This window comes from Phoenix dactylifera, chromosome 2, assembly GCF_051530095.1.
Source record: "Phoenix dactylifera cultivar Ajwa chromosome 2, Ajwa_hap1_PhDact_Kaust_v1.1, whole genome shotgun sequence".
NCBI lineage: Eukaryota > Viridiplantae > Streptophyta > Magnoliopsida > Arecales > Arecaceae > Phoenix > Phoenix dactylifera.
In genome coordinates, this window is record NC_143191.1 from 55,652,539 (window position 1) to 55,670,379 (window position 17,841).

The following is a 17,841-nucleotide window of genomic DNA, read 5'->3' on the forward strand; positions in this document are numbered from 1 at the left end:
GGCAAACCTTGTTCTCTTCACCTTTCTTCACATAACCCGGTGGTTGGTCAATGTATATCTCCTCTTCTAGAACTCCATTCAAAAATGCCGATTTGACATCCATTTGAAAAACTTTCCAACTTCTTTGCGCCGCCAAAGCTAGAACCATGCGGATTGTTTCAAGGCGAGCAACGGGAGCGAAGATTTCATAGAAATCAATTCCATATTTTTGCTTGTACCCTTTTGCAACAAGTCGTGCTTTGTGTTTTTCAACTTCTCCATTTGCATTTAGCTTTGTTTTGTATACCCATTTCACACCAATAGAATACTTACCACTTGGAAGCTCCATGAGTTCCCAAGTGTTATTTCTTTGAATAGAATCAATTTCTTGATCCATAGCATGCCTCCACTTGTCTTCTTGAGATGCTTCTTCAAAAGTAAGATGATCGACATCAGCAAACAAAGCAAAATTAGTCATGTCTTCTTCAGAGAGTCTCCTAGACATTTCATAAATGTCCCTTATGCTTTTGGTTTTTCTTGGAGCATTTGAATCACTTGAGGATGATGATGAGGATGGAGAAGAAGATGAAGAGGAAAGTGGGGTTATATCCTCTTCATTTCTTGCACCATCACCACCATTCTATTCTTTGTCCTCATTAACATCAACCATAATTGATTCTTCATTCCTATGGTTGCCATCCCAATCCCAAGATTCTTCTTCATTGAAGTTGACATCTCGACTAATGATAATTTTCTTGGAGATGGGATTGAACAACTTATAGGCTTTGGAATTTTCACAATAACCAAGAAGAATGCACTTTTCAGATTTGTCATCTAGCTTGCCTCTTTTCTCATCCGGCACATGCGAATAAGCAATACTACCAAATACTCGTAGGTGACTAACACAAGGTTTAAAACCACTCCAAGCTTCTTGAGGAGTTTTTCTTTGAACACTTTTGGATGAAGCACGGTTCAAGAGATAAACCGCACATGCCACAGCTTCTGCCCAAAAATGATTGCTTATTCTCTTTGATTTGAGCATGCTTCTAGCCATCTCCATGATGGTTCCATTTTTTCTTTCGGCAACGCATTTTGTTGTGGAGTGTATCGAGTTGTGAGTTGATGCCAAATGCCATTTGCTTTAAGATAATCCACAAACTCATGGGAAATGTACTCACCACCCCGATCAGAACGCAAAGTTTTTAGCTTGAAACCACTTTGCTTCTCGACCAAGGCTTTAAAGGTTTTGAAGAAACTAAGAACTTCTAATTTTTCTTTGAGAAAATACACCCATGTTTTTCTACTGAAGTCATTAATGAATGTAAGAAAGTATCGGTTACCTCCAAGAGAAGTTGTCCTCATAGGTCCGCAGAGATCTGAGTGTACCAAATTAAGAGGCTTTGATGCACGCCCTACTGGAAAAGAGTGTCGATGGTGTTTCCCAAGTGCACATCCTTAACAAACTTGATCATGCATAATGATATTAGGCATGCCACGCACCATATGATTCTTACACATATGAGTTAAAGTGGAAAAACTCAAGTGCCCATAGCATAGATGCCATAGCCATGATGAATCCTTGATGATGGTGTTGAAGCAAGGAAGACCTCCATGTTGCATCTTCAATGGAAACATTTTGTTTGGAGTCATTTTCACCTTGGCAATAAGAGCATTGTTCATGTCTTTAATTTCACATGAATCATCTTTGAATTGAATATTGTGTCCCTTCTTTAAAAGTTGCTCAACACTTAAGAGATTGTGTTTTAGGCCAGGAACATAGAAGACATTAGCCATACGCTTAATGTCACCATTCTTGGTATGAACAAGAATATCTCCGCTTCCTTTCACCAAAAGCTTATTATCTTCATCCGTTCTGACTTCACTTGGGAGAGATTCATCCAAAGTTGCAAAAACATTTCTATTCCCCGTCTTATGGTTACTACAACCACTATCAAGGTACCAAACATCAAGAGAATTAGATTCTTGTGCCGAACAGGCAAGAAAGAGAGTACCTTCTTCTTGAGTTTGATCTTTCTCTTGCATGAAATTTGTCTCCTTGTTATTTTCTTCTATCATTTTCTTTCTACAAAACTTGATAGTGTGGCCAAACTTTTGATAATGATAGCATTGAACTTGAGATAGAGAAGATCGACCTCTGCCTCTTCCTCTTCCTCTTCCTCTTGTGTTGAAAGATGATCCATATTCTTGTACTTGATTTCTTTCTCTAATGTTTCTTCCTCTTCCAAGATTTCCACGCCCCCCACGTTGGCCACCTCGAATTGAAGTTTGTGCTTGAAAGGCTTGCTCAAGTGAGGGTGGAGTAGCTTGAACAATACGATGCTCATGAGCTTGTAAAGAACCTAAAAGACTTTCCATGGTTAGAGTGGATAAGTCTTTTGATTCTTCGATGGCCACAACAACATGATCAAATTTTCTTGTCATACTTCGTAGAATTTTCTCTACAACTCTTTGTTCTTCAACTTGGTCACCATTTATCTTCATTTGATTGACGATAGATGTGACACAGTTAAAGAATTCTTCAACCATCTCATTCTCCTTCATTCGCAACATATCAAACTCACTCCTTAGAGTTTGCAAACTAACCATCTTAACTTTTTCAGATCCTCTATAGGCAACATATAGAATTTTCCAAGTTTCTTTTGCGGTGGTAGCTTGAGAAATCCTCTCAAAGATAACCTCATCAACAGCTTGATAAATAAAAAACAACGCCTTTTTATCCTTCTTGTGATTGTCCTTCAACTCATGCAATTGTTGTTAAGTAAGAGAGGCTTCATTATCGAATTCAACAAAACCCTTCTCTACAATATCCCATAATTCTTGGGATCCATAAAGAACCTTCATTTGAAGACTCCATTGACTATAATTCTTTCCGGTGAATTTGGGAAGTTGTGGTTGCAACATATGAGAAGACATCAAGATAAACTTGTAACCTTGCTCTGATACCAATTTGTTGGAATCAAACAAATTTTGTGGGAAGAAAACAAGAGAAGAAAGTTGTTCTCTTGATGAATAGTAAAAATAGCGAGCCAATGGGTTGTACTATAAATAAACTTTTCTTCTCAGGTTCTCATATATTTTTTAAAACAAGAAGTTACATGACCCTTATATAGGCCCTCTAAAGCTAATCCGAGATTAAGAGTATTAATCTCGTTAGCATTCCCTAAGCATGAAATAACCACCTGATAAAGAGAAAAACCATCTCCCCATGTCACTTGGGAAACCAAAAGACATTTGACTTTTAGGAATTACAAACATAGGGAAACAACACATCATAAATGACTTGGGAAAATAAAAGGTTAGATTAATTTCTAACAATCATCATGCTGGAGAACTTTTTTTCGTCAACTTTGTTGTAACTGATGATGTCTTTCCAGGTGAAAGTTCGTGTGTATTTGATTTATGAGTTCTATTTATCTGTTATGATCTTTGTTTTCATACCTTTTCTTTGCTTCTTTTGCTATTGAAAATGTATGATCCAACCTCAGTTTTTGCCAGAAGATCAAGCACAAGTATATAGCCCATCTATGCACGTATCTTATTTAAGCATGGCATACTAGTAGTTATGTTTTTTTCTCTTTTTAGCTTTAACTATTTCTTGTGTTTTTGTAGTTTTATATAGTAACCTCACTGTATTTCCCTTTTCCCTCAAAGCTATTGTGTTAGAGGTAGTGATAGTCAACTTTAAAGACCACGCAATAGCACGTATCTGGTAGGATAGTGATTACGGGTATCGATCCACAGGGATTGGGGTACAGTTGTTTTTCTTTTTAAAAAAATAAAATATTTAAAAAGGAAGAGTTGGTGAAGAAAATTAAACTAAGGAATTTTAATAAAGCAAAATGCAAATAAAATGATATCAATTTGGGAGAACCTAGGGCAAGGAATTCACCACTAACATCGGAACAAGGGTTATTTATATTTTAATTTATTCTTGGATTAACATGCAAATTGGCTACAAGCCTAATAAGCATTTAAATAAAAATTCACAAAAGTAATTTGGGCATAATCCATCTTCAGTTGGCATGAAATGTCTACCCTAATCTAAGGTGGTAGCACACTGCATCTTCCTTAAGCATGGACTATCTTATATTTACTTAGTGATCTTGAAGAACAGTTGTACGAACATCATACTTAAAATCACAGAAATTAAATATGATTCAAAAGAAGATATCCATTATAAACAATAAGTTCATACAACCCCAAGTATATAAAATAAAATATAAAACCCGTGTCCCTGTGTTAGGGCTGCATCTAGCCCTAGTGAGGAGATCAGCCTTTCATGGAGTGGTGGACGGCAGCAGCAGCACAGCAGCGGGCTCCCATCTCTTCCTTCATGATTTCTTTCTCTGAAATATTCCCAAAATAACAAAACTCTTCTCTCTCCTCTTATTTTTTTATTCTCTCATGTTCCCGTGGCTCACTCCCTCCCCTGTTTCCTCTTCTTCTTCCCGTGGGACTTGCCTCCGAGAGATTGATAGATGGGATCAACCCCCGATGGGGGAAGAAGGGATGGGAGCAGTCCCCTCCCCTGGTGGGGAAGAGGAGGAATGGCCATCTCGGTTCATGCTAGGCCTTTTTATAGGCTGCAACTCCCTCTTTCCTCCCCTGTTTCGAATCATGGATAAAGATGAACAGATGACTTCTATCCCTTGATCCTTGGACGCGGTGGATGATTTCATTCTATCCGTGTCTGCTGAAGCTTATCTTCCTGCTGGCGAGAACATGGGATCATGAATGTTGAGAGGATCTCGGACGGTTGGAACAAGTGTGGGCGAGATGGGATGTTGGGAGATTACATGAAATTACGCTGGAAGAGGATGGGATCCCGTGAATTATGCAGAGGATTTGGCTCCATTTCAGAAAGATAATCTGAGAGATAATCTTTGCAATCAGTTCGGTGTTGAAGACTTATCCGTGGATGAAGGAATCGTTGGTCAAGAAGCTTGCTGGGGTCAATCTGACAGAAGAGGATAGGTTGGTTCGGAATGAACACGGAGAAACAGGGGATGATGTGGTTGAAGCTTGGTGGATACGGCTGATGGCTGATTCATGGGAATGGGACTCATGGCTATGTGGAGATGCCGGAAGAATCGGGATGCTGATCCGGATGGCCACACGATGAGAATAGATTGCGGGATACAAGAATGCGGAAGGATGGATTACATCCGTGGATGAGGTGCTGGGAACGGAACTGGGAGGGAGTTTGGATAAAATCTGTGATGATATGGATGACGTGGGAGCGTAGGTTGATGGGAAGATGAATACGGTTGAAGCTGGGATCAAACGTGGATGAGAGGATTTGATTCATGATGACGAGGAGATGATTTAGGATGCGGGAGATCGCTTCCGGCTGAGATGCGGCTGGGATTTGAGTTCATCCTGTGGGCATTTGAGAAGATTTCGGAGTTTGGCTTTATCTTGGCTGATGGGATCTCGAAACAGGGGAAGAGGATAAGCTTGGACGTTGGGAAGAGATGAAGCTGGGATTATGCTGGTGGTGTTCTCGGTTGAGAACAGAGGAGCTGGGAACTTATCGAGATGCTTGAGGATGCGGATGTGGTCGTGGGATGGAGATAGATCACGAGCGTATGGTTTGGAAGAAGGATACGGCTGTGATGTGGAGCATTGGTTGCGGAAAGATGAAGCTAAGGAGTGATTTGTGGACGTTGGGTTAATCCATGGGTGAGCAGCTGGGAGGATGGAATCGGATCCATGCGGCTGATCTGGAACGAACTCACGAACGGGATGATAAAGTTGGGATGAGGGTGGACATGGAAAGAATGGGATTGGGTTAGGATCTAGCGGAAGAACATGGCTAAACTATGAATGGGTGTGGTCGGCTGGGTGAGGGGTTGAGCTTATTTTAATGTGGTTTGGCTAGGAAGATGGAATTAACCTCATATGACTGGGAACACGGTTGGGGTGTGGGCTTAGGCAATCACTCAATTGGATTTGACTTGGCCTGTATATATAAAACTTAATCAATAAATAATCAAATCAAACTTGAATTACCTTTGATAATTCATTAAAATGCACTGGTGAAGGTAATACATTTTTTTAGTTGAATTTACAAAATATGTGAATTAAAATAATGATAAGTGCTATGAATAAGATATTAATTTATGCATTATTTAGCACTTATCAGGTAGTAAGAGTGGAATCACCTTTGCACAATCACAGAACACTTCGATGGTACTTGAAGGAAGAACCACTATAGGAACATCTGGCATCGCCGATGCTTTTTAATGGATTTGCCAACACGAAAAAGCGTCGTGAGCCAGATTTTCTATGCTTTCTAAAGTATCAGCAATGCTACCATGGAAAAATAATTTTATGACACTTTTGGTTTGTGTTGTAAATAACAAACGACGCTTATAAGCGTCGTTAATCGCCGATGCTTTTAAATAGCGTCGGTGCTAAAGCATCTTATATTAGCGATGCTTATTTGCGTCGCTAATTAACAACGCAAATATGCATCGCTACTGTATGTTTCAACCATGGTTTAAAGCGTCGTAAGTGTAAATTATTTTTTTAAAAAAATATATTTTAAAAAATTTCTGCATACAAATATATACATCAAACACATACATAATAGAAAGTCATATAATAACATATGTAATATATATAGAAATAGTAAATATTTATATTGTCAAATATGATTACATTTACATTGTCAAATATGATTGAAAGTCAATTTACAACTTCATGTGCTTCGGAAAACATAAAAAATATGCACATAAAACTCCTAAAAAATAATCTAAGGGCTATTAGAGGTTTATGACATTATCATTATCATCTCTACGACTACTGGAAGTATTAGGAACCTACAAGAAAAAGATAGAAACTTTAGAAGTTAAGAATACAAAAATCACAAAGTATTATAAATCAATAAGCTCATACAAAAATATATGATAATTATGTAAAATATTCAAATAGATAAAGTTATTTAACTAAGGAGGGACAAACCTATGCAACAAAGATGCAATCTGGTCAAGTTGAGTCCTCAAAGATTGTATTTCTGTCTGATGGCTTTACGTCATCTCCTCTATCTCTGTATGATGGCTCTGCCTCCATCCCCTCCAGCTCCTCCAATCTTTTGCAAATGCGCTTGCAGTGAATCATAAAGAAAAAATAACCCAAGTTTCAACACAATTGACTAGGTTTTATGCAAAAAAAAAAAAAAAAAAATTCTCAAGCCTAGCGACAACACGTGTTTCTACTTAATATCCATGTCAAATTCTTAGCAATAAGTATATTTAACCAAATCAAACACCGTTATATTATCTTATTCTATATTGCCAGTGACATTAAATAAAAATATCATTACGGAGCTAAACCTTAAAAGCAGTAACAAATTTCAAATATGATGTACTAAGAACATTGCATCAAATTTTTGTTCTTCTTATGCATCAAACTACCAGAGGATTGAGATATCAATTCAAAGGGGAAAAAGTAAAAACTGCCGGACACAATAAAACCTTAGAAGATTTACCTGCCAAATAAAACCTTAGGAGATATAATGCCATGTGGTGGATGGTAGAAAGTAGTAGGAATAAGAGTTAAGGCTTCTCTAAAGTTAAATAGACCCGAACTTTTTGATTTTTTGTGACCCATAAGAAATTAATCATGGTGGATATATAGTGGAATGCTCTCAACACCTGAATCTGTGTTACTCAGGATCATTAGTACCAAGCCGTGTTGCCTGGTCAAAATTTTGCCCCTCATGCTCATGGCAACTAGGTCATGAGGACCTCCATTGCTTCACGAAAGCTCATCCGAGGATAGCTTAGGTTGTCAACCCTGTGCCCAAAGGCAAAGATATAAGTGAGAAAGAGGTTACATGACACTGTAGGAAGGGTTGTGGTAGTGGAAGTTGAGGTCGTAGATGCCATGGGAGTTGAGCATACTCACAATGGCTTTAGGATATGCAGAGCAGAGAGCGACTTTGGTGGATCCTAATATACATTGAGGATCCTATATAATGCAGATCTACAAGGTCATATATGTAGATAAATCCAAGCTTTAGCAAGGAAACATGATAAGATTTTTGTTAAATGTGGGACTTGGAATCCCAATGTTTGTGAGAAACCTACATCGGTTGAAATCAATTTGATGGCTATAGAGAGATGTCTCCCTCCGGTTAATTTTGAGCGAGTTGGGTTGAGGCTTCAAAAAGAAAGCTGTGCACACGTAGAGAAGGATGAGAGAAGTGATGAGTTGAGGAGACCGATAGGAAAGACTTCAAGATGGGTTAGGAATTTTGCATACTTGTTTTAGTAGGTTGCTTAAAAAAGTAATAGGGCTTTGCAGATGACTGTCTTAAGGGACTCATTGAGAATGTTCATCATGTTGAAGGTTAAGTATTATACAAGAATCACAAGCTTTATTTGTTAATGGAAGTATTGTGTATGGATTATGGAATGTTATAAACCGAATACCTTAATTTTTCTAAATTAACTAGTTAATTTTCTTTAGTATACGTAATTCATGTTACAGCTAAATCACTATTAAATCTGAGCGGTCTTTTTTGTCATACTGTTTTCTATATAGCCCACAGAGAATTTGTAGTTTTACTGTTATGTATTTTTGTACGTAAATATTTATCACTGTTGGGAGTTCCTGATTAGTTAAATATTATTTACAAAATTATTTTACAGACAATAGCTAATAGTTTGGCGCTCCATATGTTGATCAAGAAGATAATAGGAGAGTAAACAAAACTGATGGGAGGCAAAATGGATCGTCGCTCTTAGCGTAGAATCACCCAATTTCTGCCAAGCGAACCTTAGAGCCGAGCAGGCTTTAGTCCCGCTAAGAGCTAGGCCGACCTCGGACCCTACCGAAGGCTAAGTTGATCTCAGCTAGAGGCCAGGCCGACCTCAGCCCCCGCCGAAAGTCGAGCCGATCTCGCCAAATACATGCCACAGCTTCCAAGCCTGTTCGACTTTGCCCGCAGCCGCACCCATGCGCGCGCCCATGCCCACACATTTGACCGAACATCCCAACCTAGCCAGCCCCTTCCCACAAACCATGCTGCAGCCATGGCCTGCAGCAACCTTACCGCGCCATACTTTGCTTGCTGGCCACGCCATGACATGTCAACCAAGGACCATGCCTTATTGTTCTAGCCATGTTTGCTGCCAAGAGCCATACCCTACCACATCCGCCAACACCATGCCTTGCATAAGAACTGTCCAAATTGTGTGCCCAAGCAAGCCTTGGCCACAAGCCACTTGGCCAAGACCATCTCTTCTCATGATGAGGATGCACCATACCTCCGCCGCCTGGGCATCTTTGTGAGGAATATAAAAGAGATCATGAAAAGGTACTTAAGGGACTTTTGGCCAAAATCTCTTAATCAACTCTAACTTAGCCATCAGAGGGACTTTGCCAAAATCTCCGACTAAGGCTTTATGCAGGTATACCGGTGCGCAGGAGGCGGCTTCCTTTCTCCATTCCGGCCAGTGGCTTCTCAGCTTCCTCCGTCGTGGTCACCCTCAAGCTAGCTTTTTTAACCCTAACAGGAACTATGTATATTGAAGAGACAGAGAGAGCTCCATTCTGCAGTAATTGCTGACTTGGACCCAAAAAAAAGCTGGATTACTTTTGCTTGAGAAGGATCCTTATCTATATGAAACGTGGGGTCCATCCCAATTTAACCAGAAGGACGGAGGAGAAAATATTAATGAAATAATCTTGTAACCCTTTGAATGTTGGGCACTGGGCACTGTATATTAGTTTTAGTATACAAGTAAAGAGGGAATATCAGAAGGGATCAGTAATATGCATTTTAGGGAGCTGCGCCAAGTGTTTGGATGGAGGTGACGTTATCATGGCCATGGAGAAAGACTGAAATGGACGCATGCCTCGATTTTTGCGTTCTGTAAGTTATCTGAGTTGTATCTTTTAAAGGATGATTGACGCGAGCTGGAGAAAGATACACTCGGTTTCAGGGTCTAATATTAGACAGCTGGTGCGAGATTTTGTGTCCAATTTGATCTAGGTGTTCTACAGGATATTTTTTTTTTTGCTAAAATTCTACAGGATATTTTGAAAAAGGCCAATCTCAGCATGTATGTCAGTCTTTCAATCTGTTCGAAAAGATCAGAATGGTTGGTGTCTTTCTAATCTTGAGGAACGTGAGAGGGTAGATACACTCGGTTCTCTAGTTCTCTAGTCGCATTAGGAATTTGGCATCGGTTCTAAGGGTTGATGTCATGTAGATAACTGCTTCTGAAAATATTTTTAATCATTCACAAATCCTAATCTAATCTCTACTTGGAGTTGTGCTCTGTAGCCAAATGGATGTTAAAGAGAAAGGGCCTGTAAAGATTATAAGAGTCCAACCAAAAGGTACAGCCATGTCATGATTTTACCGACCCCGATCTGAATATTTTGAGATGTAACTAGAACATGCAACCCCAGTCTGGCCTGAATGATTTGTTGGGTCAAAAAGATTTACTGTAAAGCTGACCTGATCTGTTCTGATGTTCTATGAGATTGGACTTGGGTCCAACATCAAAATGCGAAGGGCCCGAACAGGGTGGAGCAAATCGTCAAGGGTTACGCCAACCTCATCTCCCTCATTGAGCCCATGGCCTTTCACTGGTACTCACTCCAACCCAACCCTCAACATATGCTTTCATTGACATAACCCCACCACTATAAGCTTTCATTGACATCTTTTTTCTTTTGTGCCAATGAACTATAAACAGCATGTTCAGTTGATGAAAATACATTGTTGCGCCATGATGTTGAATATCTAGTGAACATCCACATATTTTCACTATTCAATTCAAGTGATGGAGAGCATCCACCATATTCATTTTAGCCTCCTTTGCACGAACTTAGGCCTCAAACTCTAAAAAAATAAGAACATTTGCCTATCATCTGGATCAAATTTGTGCATAAAAAAATAGTGTCCTAGTGCATAAGACTCCTACTACTGCAGAATGTGGGGTCTCAGATGCACCAACCTTATCCTCCCATGCGAAGAGAAGCATTGTTGAGTATGTTGCACACCCAGCCCACGCTGAATTTGCAGATGAGTTCTTGGCTGCAGGGGAAGTAGTCATTTGTTATTGACTACAAGCCAGCCATAGTCTTAATAATAATGAGAGAATGCAGATTCCCCTTCCATTTTTACTAGTGACAGTGCATGTGCTATGCAGTTTATGCAGTAGCACCAATTGCTTATCAATGATAGGCAATATGCAATAAAATCAATATGTAATATGACATTAAAATGTTTTCAACTATCCTGTAGCACTATTGCATAGCACAATATCCATGATCACTGCCCTAGGATGATTTTAGATATCGGATCTCACGGACGGGTTTCCTATCATCGGGTTGGGTGGTAATTTGAAAAGTAGGGATGATTTAGGATCATTGCCCCCTAGAGGAATTAAGAAAGGCAACGTCTTCCAAAATCACAAAACCATTCTATCATGCTACAATAACCAACCCTTTCTACAGAGCATGAATTTTATTAGCAATCTTCTTCTCGTTGATTTGTGAAATCAAGTCTAAAATGCTGTTGCCTCTTGGTGAACTCGTGATTGCAGGATGCAACTGACTTGGGGATGTACTCAAGCACACCGCCACATGGACAACGAATTCAGCATGCATGTGTCCGGATAAATTAACAGGCCAGGAAGCATTAGCTTCTAGTGGCCTATCGCCCAGCTATAAAGAATCCGTAAGATGGCTCTTGTCATTGTAGTGTTCTCTTTGCACTCGCTGGCCTGAAATCTTGTCATAACTCCTATAAATTTTATATGATCTTGCTGAAGTTGCTGCATATTGCATATCAAAATGCATTTTAAATCTCACCGACTTTACGTTTCAGTGATGTTTTTTAAGTACCACAGCAAATTCCTACTCGTGCCAATATGGCCCTGATTGTTTTGCCTTGAGCTAGCTTCATCGTCTACGGGAAGCATAAAATTGTAATGAATCTAGATGGAAGATGGTGCAAAATATTACTGGGATAGTTTCTGACATTAGCTTTCAACCTAAGGCCTAAAATAGTATTTAATTTTGGTATATAATTTATGCCATATGCTACAACGGTTGTCCTTTAGATGAAGCTGCAACTCAGTTTCCTGGAGCTAAAGACAAATGGGTGCCCTGTTTTCTACCTTGGCCGCGTATTGTTAGAAAATGGGACGCAGTTTTCCCTGCCACTACGGCTTGACTGTGGGCCACTAGGTTTTCCCTGTTTTCTACCCACAGAGCTCGTCTCTTTTGTCATATATAATTTAGTATTTAAGATGGTGTTGGTTTAAAGGGTTATGTTCACATGATTCTTCCACAACGGGTGTCCTTTAGTCACGGGCAGTCCCGAGCGGGTGGATGGGCGATGGTCCTGGATGCCTTCCAGTCCGTGATTCTTCTTCCTTCCCACCATCCTTCAACTAGTGTCTCGTCCGTGATTCTTCTTCCTTCCCACCATCCTTCAACTAGTGTCTCGTCCGTGATTCTTCTTCCTTCCCACCATCCTTCAACTAGTGTCTCGTCCGTGATTCTTCTTCCTTCCCACCATCCTTCAACTAGTGTCTCGTCCGTGATTCTTCTTCCTTCCCACCATCCTTCAACTAGTGTCTCGTCTTTGTAGGAGTTGAAGGGAAAAAATGGCGATGGTCCTGGATGCCTTCGTCTCTCGTTTGTGTACGATGCTATTAACCTATGCAGAGGAAGAGGCAGCTAAGATCTTGGGTGTGCCTGAGGAAATCAAGAAGCTTCATAGGAGACTGAAGAGGATGCAGGCCATTCTCGCTGATGCAGAGAATAGACGCTTCGACAACGAGGCCATCAACCTTTGGCTGAACGAGCTGCGAGATCTCATGTACGAGGTGGACGACATCATCGATGAATGCCGGATCGAGGGCGAGAAGTTTCTCAGCTCGGACTCATCATCATCTTGTTGTGGTGAGTTGGTACGTTGTTGCTACTCCCCTATTTCTCGCTGGCATGAAGGTAAATTCCGTCATGAGATTGGCCACAGAATTAGAAATCTCAACCGTGAGCTTGAACAAGTTGCCAAGGACAAAGATGACCTCCATCTTACGCCTGCTCCTCATGATGACCACTACAAGAGTAGAATAAGCCGCAAGACATCTCCTATTGTCGAACCTGATCTTGTGGGAGAGAAAATTGAGGATGATACAAGGAGGTTGGCGGATTTGCTGATAAAAGAAGATAACAAAAAAATCCAAGTCTTTGCCATTGTTGGCATGGGGGGGATAGGCAAAACTACTCTTGCTCAGAACATTTACAATGATAAGAAGCTTCGGGACAACTTCAACCCAAAGTCACGGATTTGGTTGTGCGTGTCTCAAGATTTCTTTGAGTTCGATTTACTGAGATCTTTCATAAAGCAAGCTGGAGGTGATCCTGGAGAGGCTAAGGAGAAGGAAGTGCTCGAACCCATGCTTAGCCAAGTCATTATGAACAAGAAATTCTTTCTAGTCTTGGATGATGTTTGGGATGCGCAAGTATGGGATGCGCTACTGAGAAAGCCCTTGCATAGTGGTTCGGCAAATAGTAGAATTTTGATAACAAGCAGACATGAAGCCATTGCTAGACAGATGGGAGCAGTATACATCCATAGGGTGGAGAAGTTGTCTCAAAAGGATGGTTGGTCATTAATTTGCAAGATGGTGTTTGAGGAATGTGAGGAAGGAGACATGCATCTGTTAAGTGATGTCGGGATGAGAATTGTAGAGAAATGTGATGGCCTTCCGCTTGCTCTTCGGACCATCGGAGGGGTTCTTCGAACTAAGGAGAAAAGACATTCAGAATGGGAAAAAGTCCTCTCTAGTCCAGCATGGTCTTTTACGAAACTTCCAAAAGAGGAGATGGGCCCATTGTACTTGAGCTATCTGGATTTACCACCTCCTCTGAAGCAGTGCTTCACTTCCGTTTCATTATTTCCTGAGGACTTCCCAATTCGTTCAATTCCTTTTGGCAATAGATGTATTGCAGAGGGCTTTGTAACATCCGAAGACGATACGCCCTTGGAAGATGTAGCAGAAGAGTATTGGAAGGAGTTGGTGCAAAGGAACCTTCTCCAGCCAGCTCCTCGTTATTATGAAGAACAAGGTTGCAGGATGCATGACCTCTTGCGGTCTCTAGCTCATCATATAGCAGGGGATGAGTGCTTCGTCGGAGATGCACGAGCATTTGAAAACAAGATCATATCCTACTCTTCATCGATAAAACTACGTCGTTTATCAATTGTAGATGAAAACTTAGAAACTATACCTGACTTGTTAATGAAACAGACGTCCTTGAGGACCCTATCACTCTTCCATATCCCACTTATTCATGATCTTCCAGAAGATCTCTTCAGAAAGCTGAGGAGTTTAAGGATCCTGAATTTACGTAAAACAGCCATTAACAATTTCCCAACTTCTTTGGGAGATCTTGTGCACCTTCGAACTCTTGATCTCTCCGATAGTTCAATAAGAGAGATACCAGAGAGTATAGGGAATCTTAGAAATCTCCAATTTCTGATACTCATGGATTGTAAATATTTGCGCAGCCTCCCTTGCGGTGTCCTTAGGTTAATCAATCTAAAGATTCTTGTTGTCAAGGGTGCACCACTTGATGGTATACCAATAGGAATAGGGAGACTGCGACAACTACATACACTAAAGGGATTTGTGGTGAATGGTAGCGAGGGCTGCAGATCTGGAGTTGGAGAAGATGTCAGGGAGCAGGAGCACAAGAGATATCAGCATGGGAGGTTCTGCACGTTGGAAGAGTTGAAATCCCTCTCCCAGCTCAGGTGTATTAGCATGGTCAAACTGGAGAGGGCATCAGACAAGGCTGAAGCAAAAGCCGCTGCACTTCAAGCCAAGCCACATCTCACAACTCTATTTCTGCATTGCACCCTACCGAGCAGCTCTTTTGATGTGCAGCAGCCTCGTGCAAATGATTACGAGGAGGAAAATATCAAGAGAATAGTGGAGGTCTTCGAGGAGATCCACCCACCGCCATGCCTTGAAAAGCTTGAAATCAATGGCTACTTCGGCCGTGAGTTTCCCAGCTGGATAATGACACCCTCCTCGTCATCGTTTCGCAACCTGCAATGTCTGGATCTCAAGAATTGTGGTCTATGCCGGCCACTTCCACCCTTGGGAATGCTGCCACAACTATGTTACCTCTCGATTTCAGGTGCTTCTGCAGTCACGAGCATCGGGCCTGAATTCTTGTTGCTGGCAGGTGGTAGTGCTGGTGCAAGAGGGCGGAATGGAAGAAAAACGGACTCTTGCTTCTCCTCCTACTTCCCCAAACTAGAGGAACTTGTATTTACAAACATGACTAATTGGAAAGAATGGTGGTGGCGGTGGGAGGAGGAGGACAACCAGAAAAGATCGTTGCTACCTTCTCTCAAGGTTTTGACCATAGATGGATGTCCGAAGTTGAGGTCTCTTCCGGAAAGCCTCGTCACCGTCCTGAAGACATTAGAAATTACACGTGCCCACAGCCTGAGAGAAATACAAAACCTCCCCTCTCTTACAAAGTTGATCTTGGCCCACAACTCAAGTTTGGAGAGAGTTTCCAACTTTCCTGTACTTAAACACATAGATGTTGACGATTGTGTGGAATTGAAGGTTGTGGAGGGTGCGAATGCCGTGGAGCACATACAGCTCGATGATCGAAAAGCAGAGTCTCTCCCAGAGTGGTTAGTGGCTGTGGGTGAAGAACAACCGCGCTTCCCTTTCCTCCACAAGTTGACTCTCTCCAACAAAATCTGTCGCCGAGGGCTCCCTGGTTGGCCTCTGATCTGATGACACATCTTGAAGCAATCAGTTCCTCCTCTCTATTTACATCTGCTTTAGAAAGCAAGAGACGTGAGATTACTTGCCAACTCCGTGATACTCTGCACCATTCTTGTCCTTTCAGGTACATATTCTGTTCAGATTACTCGTGACCTTGCCTCCAAAAGAGCCTATTTGATACCAGTTTTTTATTTATTTTCTTTTCTTGGCTGCCTTCTTCATTGAATGCATGGAACCCTTGTGCGCATATTGCATGGTCCGGGACTGGATGATATGCATAACAATGCCTTCCTTTGGCTATCATATGATTACTCATCTTATTTGCACTTTGAATTAGATGACACACAATCAATTCTTCCCTTTGTTGGCATGGGAAAAGCATGATATACAAGCCTTTCTAGGCCCGAGCTGTTGCTTTGGTCCATTTGGCCCTATCAGTTGATGTCTTAAAATTGTTCAAACGGAAATGTCTTAAAATCGTTAGGAACATTTCTTTACCGATCCCCAATAAGACATTATTTCATGATGTGGTCTAATATCTATGTGATCTTAATTTTCTTCTTTTCTTTCACAAGCAGATTGATATCTGGGTATAGGATTGGCACATTCTCCTGCAACACCAGTATCTCTCCGTCTTCAACAGCATCAAGCAACAGCAATAATGACATGCAAAAAGAAGTTTGAGAGGTAATTCGCTATCAGACCAGCAATTAGTGAAATCTAAGGTAAAATATGGCTTTACTAGTTGCTTGGGAGGGGGAAAATTTGGTGATAATTTATTCTCAGAACTAGAAGGTTGCTTGGTGAAAAACATCCTTCCACCTTTTGATTTTTTTGATGTGAGGAGCATATGGCATTCAAATTTCCTGATAAGTAATGATCTATCATCCTGTTTGTTTTTATATCCTTTGTTTTGTTTTTGTATGATCTAGCAGGCCCAACAGACCAGCTTTAAGTCCTTGTTTCTGAAGGCTTCCGTCCAAGTGTATTCGTAGCTGGGGTTCCAGCACAGTCATATATAGCACAAGCAATTACCCATCTACGGTATGAATTCTAAAAACCACTAGTTGGAAACATGCATTAGTATACAATTATGAGTACAGAGACTAAATAGGAAAGTCAAGACTAAGTCTCTCTTGTTCTCCTGCAGGCAAAGGATTGATGACAGCAAGATACTGTTGTTCCAGTTCTCATTGTTTCACAAGATCATTTAGCATTTTTTGCCTCCCACTAAGATCATTATTGACATGCCAATGCCCACAAGGTGAATGGTGCATCTTGGAAGAGAGAGAGATTCTCTCCCAGCTCAAGTCCTTCAAGTAACAAAACAATGTCCAATGAGCTACCGTTCACTTGGGAGGAGTGGAAAATTAGGATGAAGATTCTGGTATGCTTTTGAGGAGCTCTACCCTCCACCATGAAAAGATCTTAGCATCAGAGATTTGTAATGTCAAAGTCATGCATTTGAACAGAACCTCTGTTATTAGATAGAAACAACGTCCGTCCAGGCATGTTGTTGGATCGTGATCATCATGCTGGAGAACTTTTTTTCGTCAACTTTGTTGTAACTGATGATGTCTTTCCAGGTGAAAGTTCGTGTTTATTTGATTTATGAGTTCTATTTATCTGTTATGATCTTTGTTTTCATACCTTTTCTTTGCTTCTTTTGCTATTGAAAGTGTATGATCCAACCTCAGTTTTTGCTAGAAGCAATGAGATTGGGAGATCAAGCACAAGTATATAGCCCATCTATGTACGTATCTAATTTAAGCATGGCATACTAGTAGTTATGTTTTTTTCTCTTTTTTGCTTTAACCATTTCTTTTCCCTCGAAGATATTGTGTTAGAGGTAGTAAGAGTGGAATCACCTTTGCACAGTCACAGAACCCTTCGATGGTACTAGAAGGAAGAACCACCATAGGAATATCTGCTATTGCCGATGCTTTTTAATAGAGTTGCCGATACGAAAAAGCGCCATGAGTCAGATTTCCCACACTTTCTAAAGCATCGCAAAAGCATCGGCAATGCTACCGTGGAAAAATAATTTTAC

At 40.7% G+C, this 17,841-nt stretch overlaps 1 protein-coding gene across 2 annotated transcripts; it reads left to right on the forward strand.

The window, feature by feature from the left end:
* The first annotated feature begins 12,307 nt into the window (after positions 1-12,307).
* Positions 12,308-17,421, forward strand: LOC120105795 (putative disease resistance protein RGA3). Of its 2 annotated transcripts, none has more exons than XM_089929245.1 (4): positions 12,308-15,915; positions 16,370-16,516; positions 16,727-16,835; positions 16,942-17,421. In XM_089929245.1, exon 1 carries the CDS (start codon positions 12,636-12,638, stop codon positions 15,798-15,800), a length of 3,165 nt encoding a protein of 1,054 aa, XP_089785371.1. In that variant the 5' UTR covers positions 12,308-12,635; the 3' UTR covers positions 15,801-15,915; positions 16,370-16,516; positions 16,727-16,835; positions 16,942-17,421. The 2 variants fall into 2 exon arrangements, with proteins under 2 accessions (XP_089785371.1, XP_089785370.1); XM_089929244.1 differs by having other exon boundaries at positions 16,370-16,478.
* The last annotated feature ends 420 nt before the right edge of the window (positions 17,422-17,841 follow it).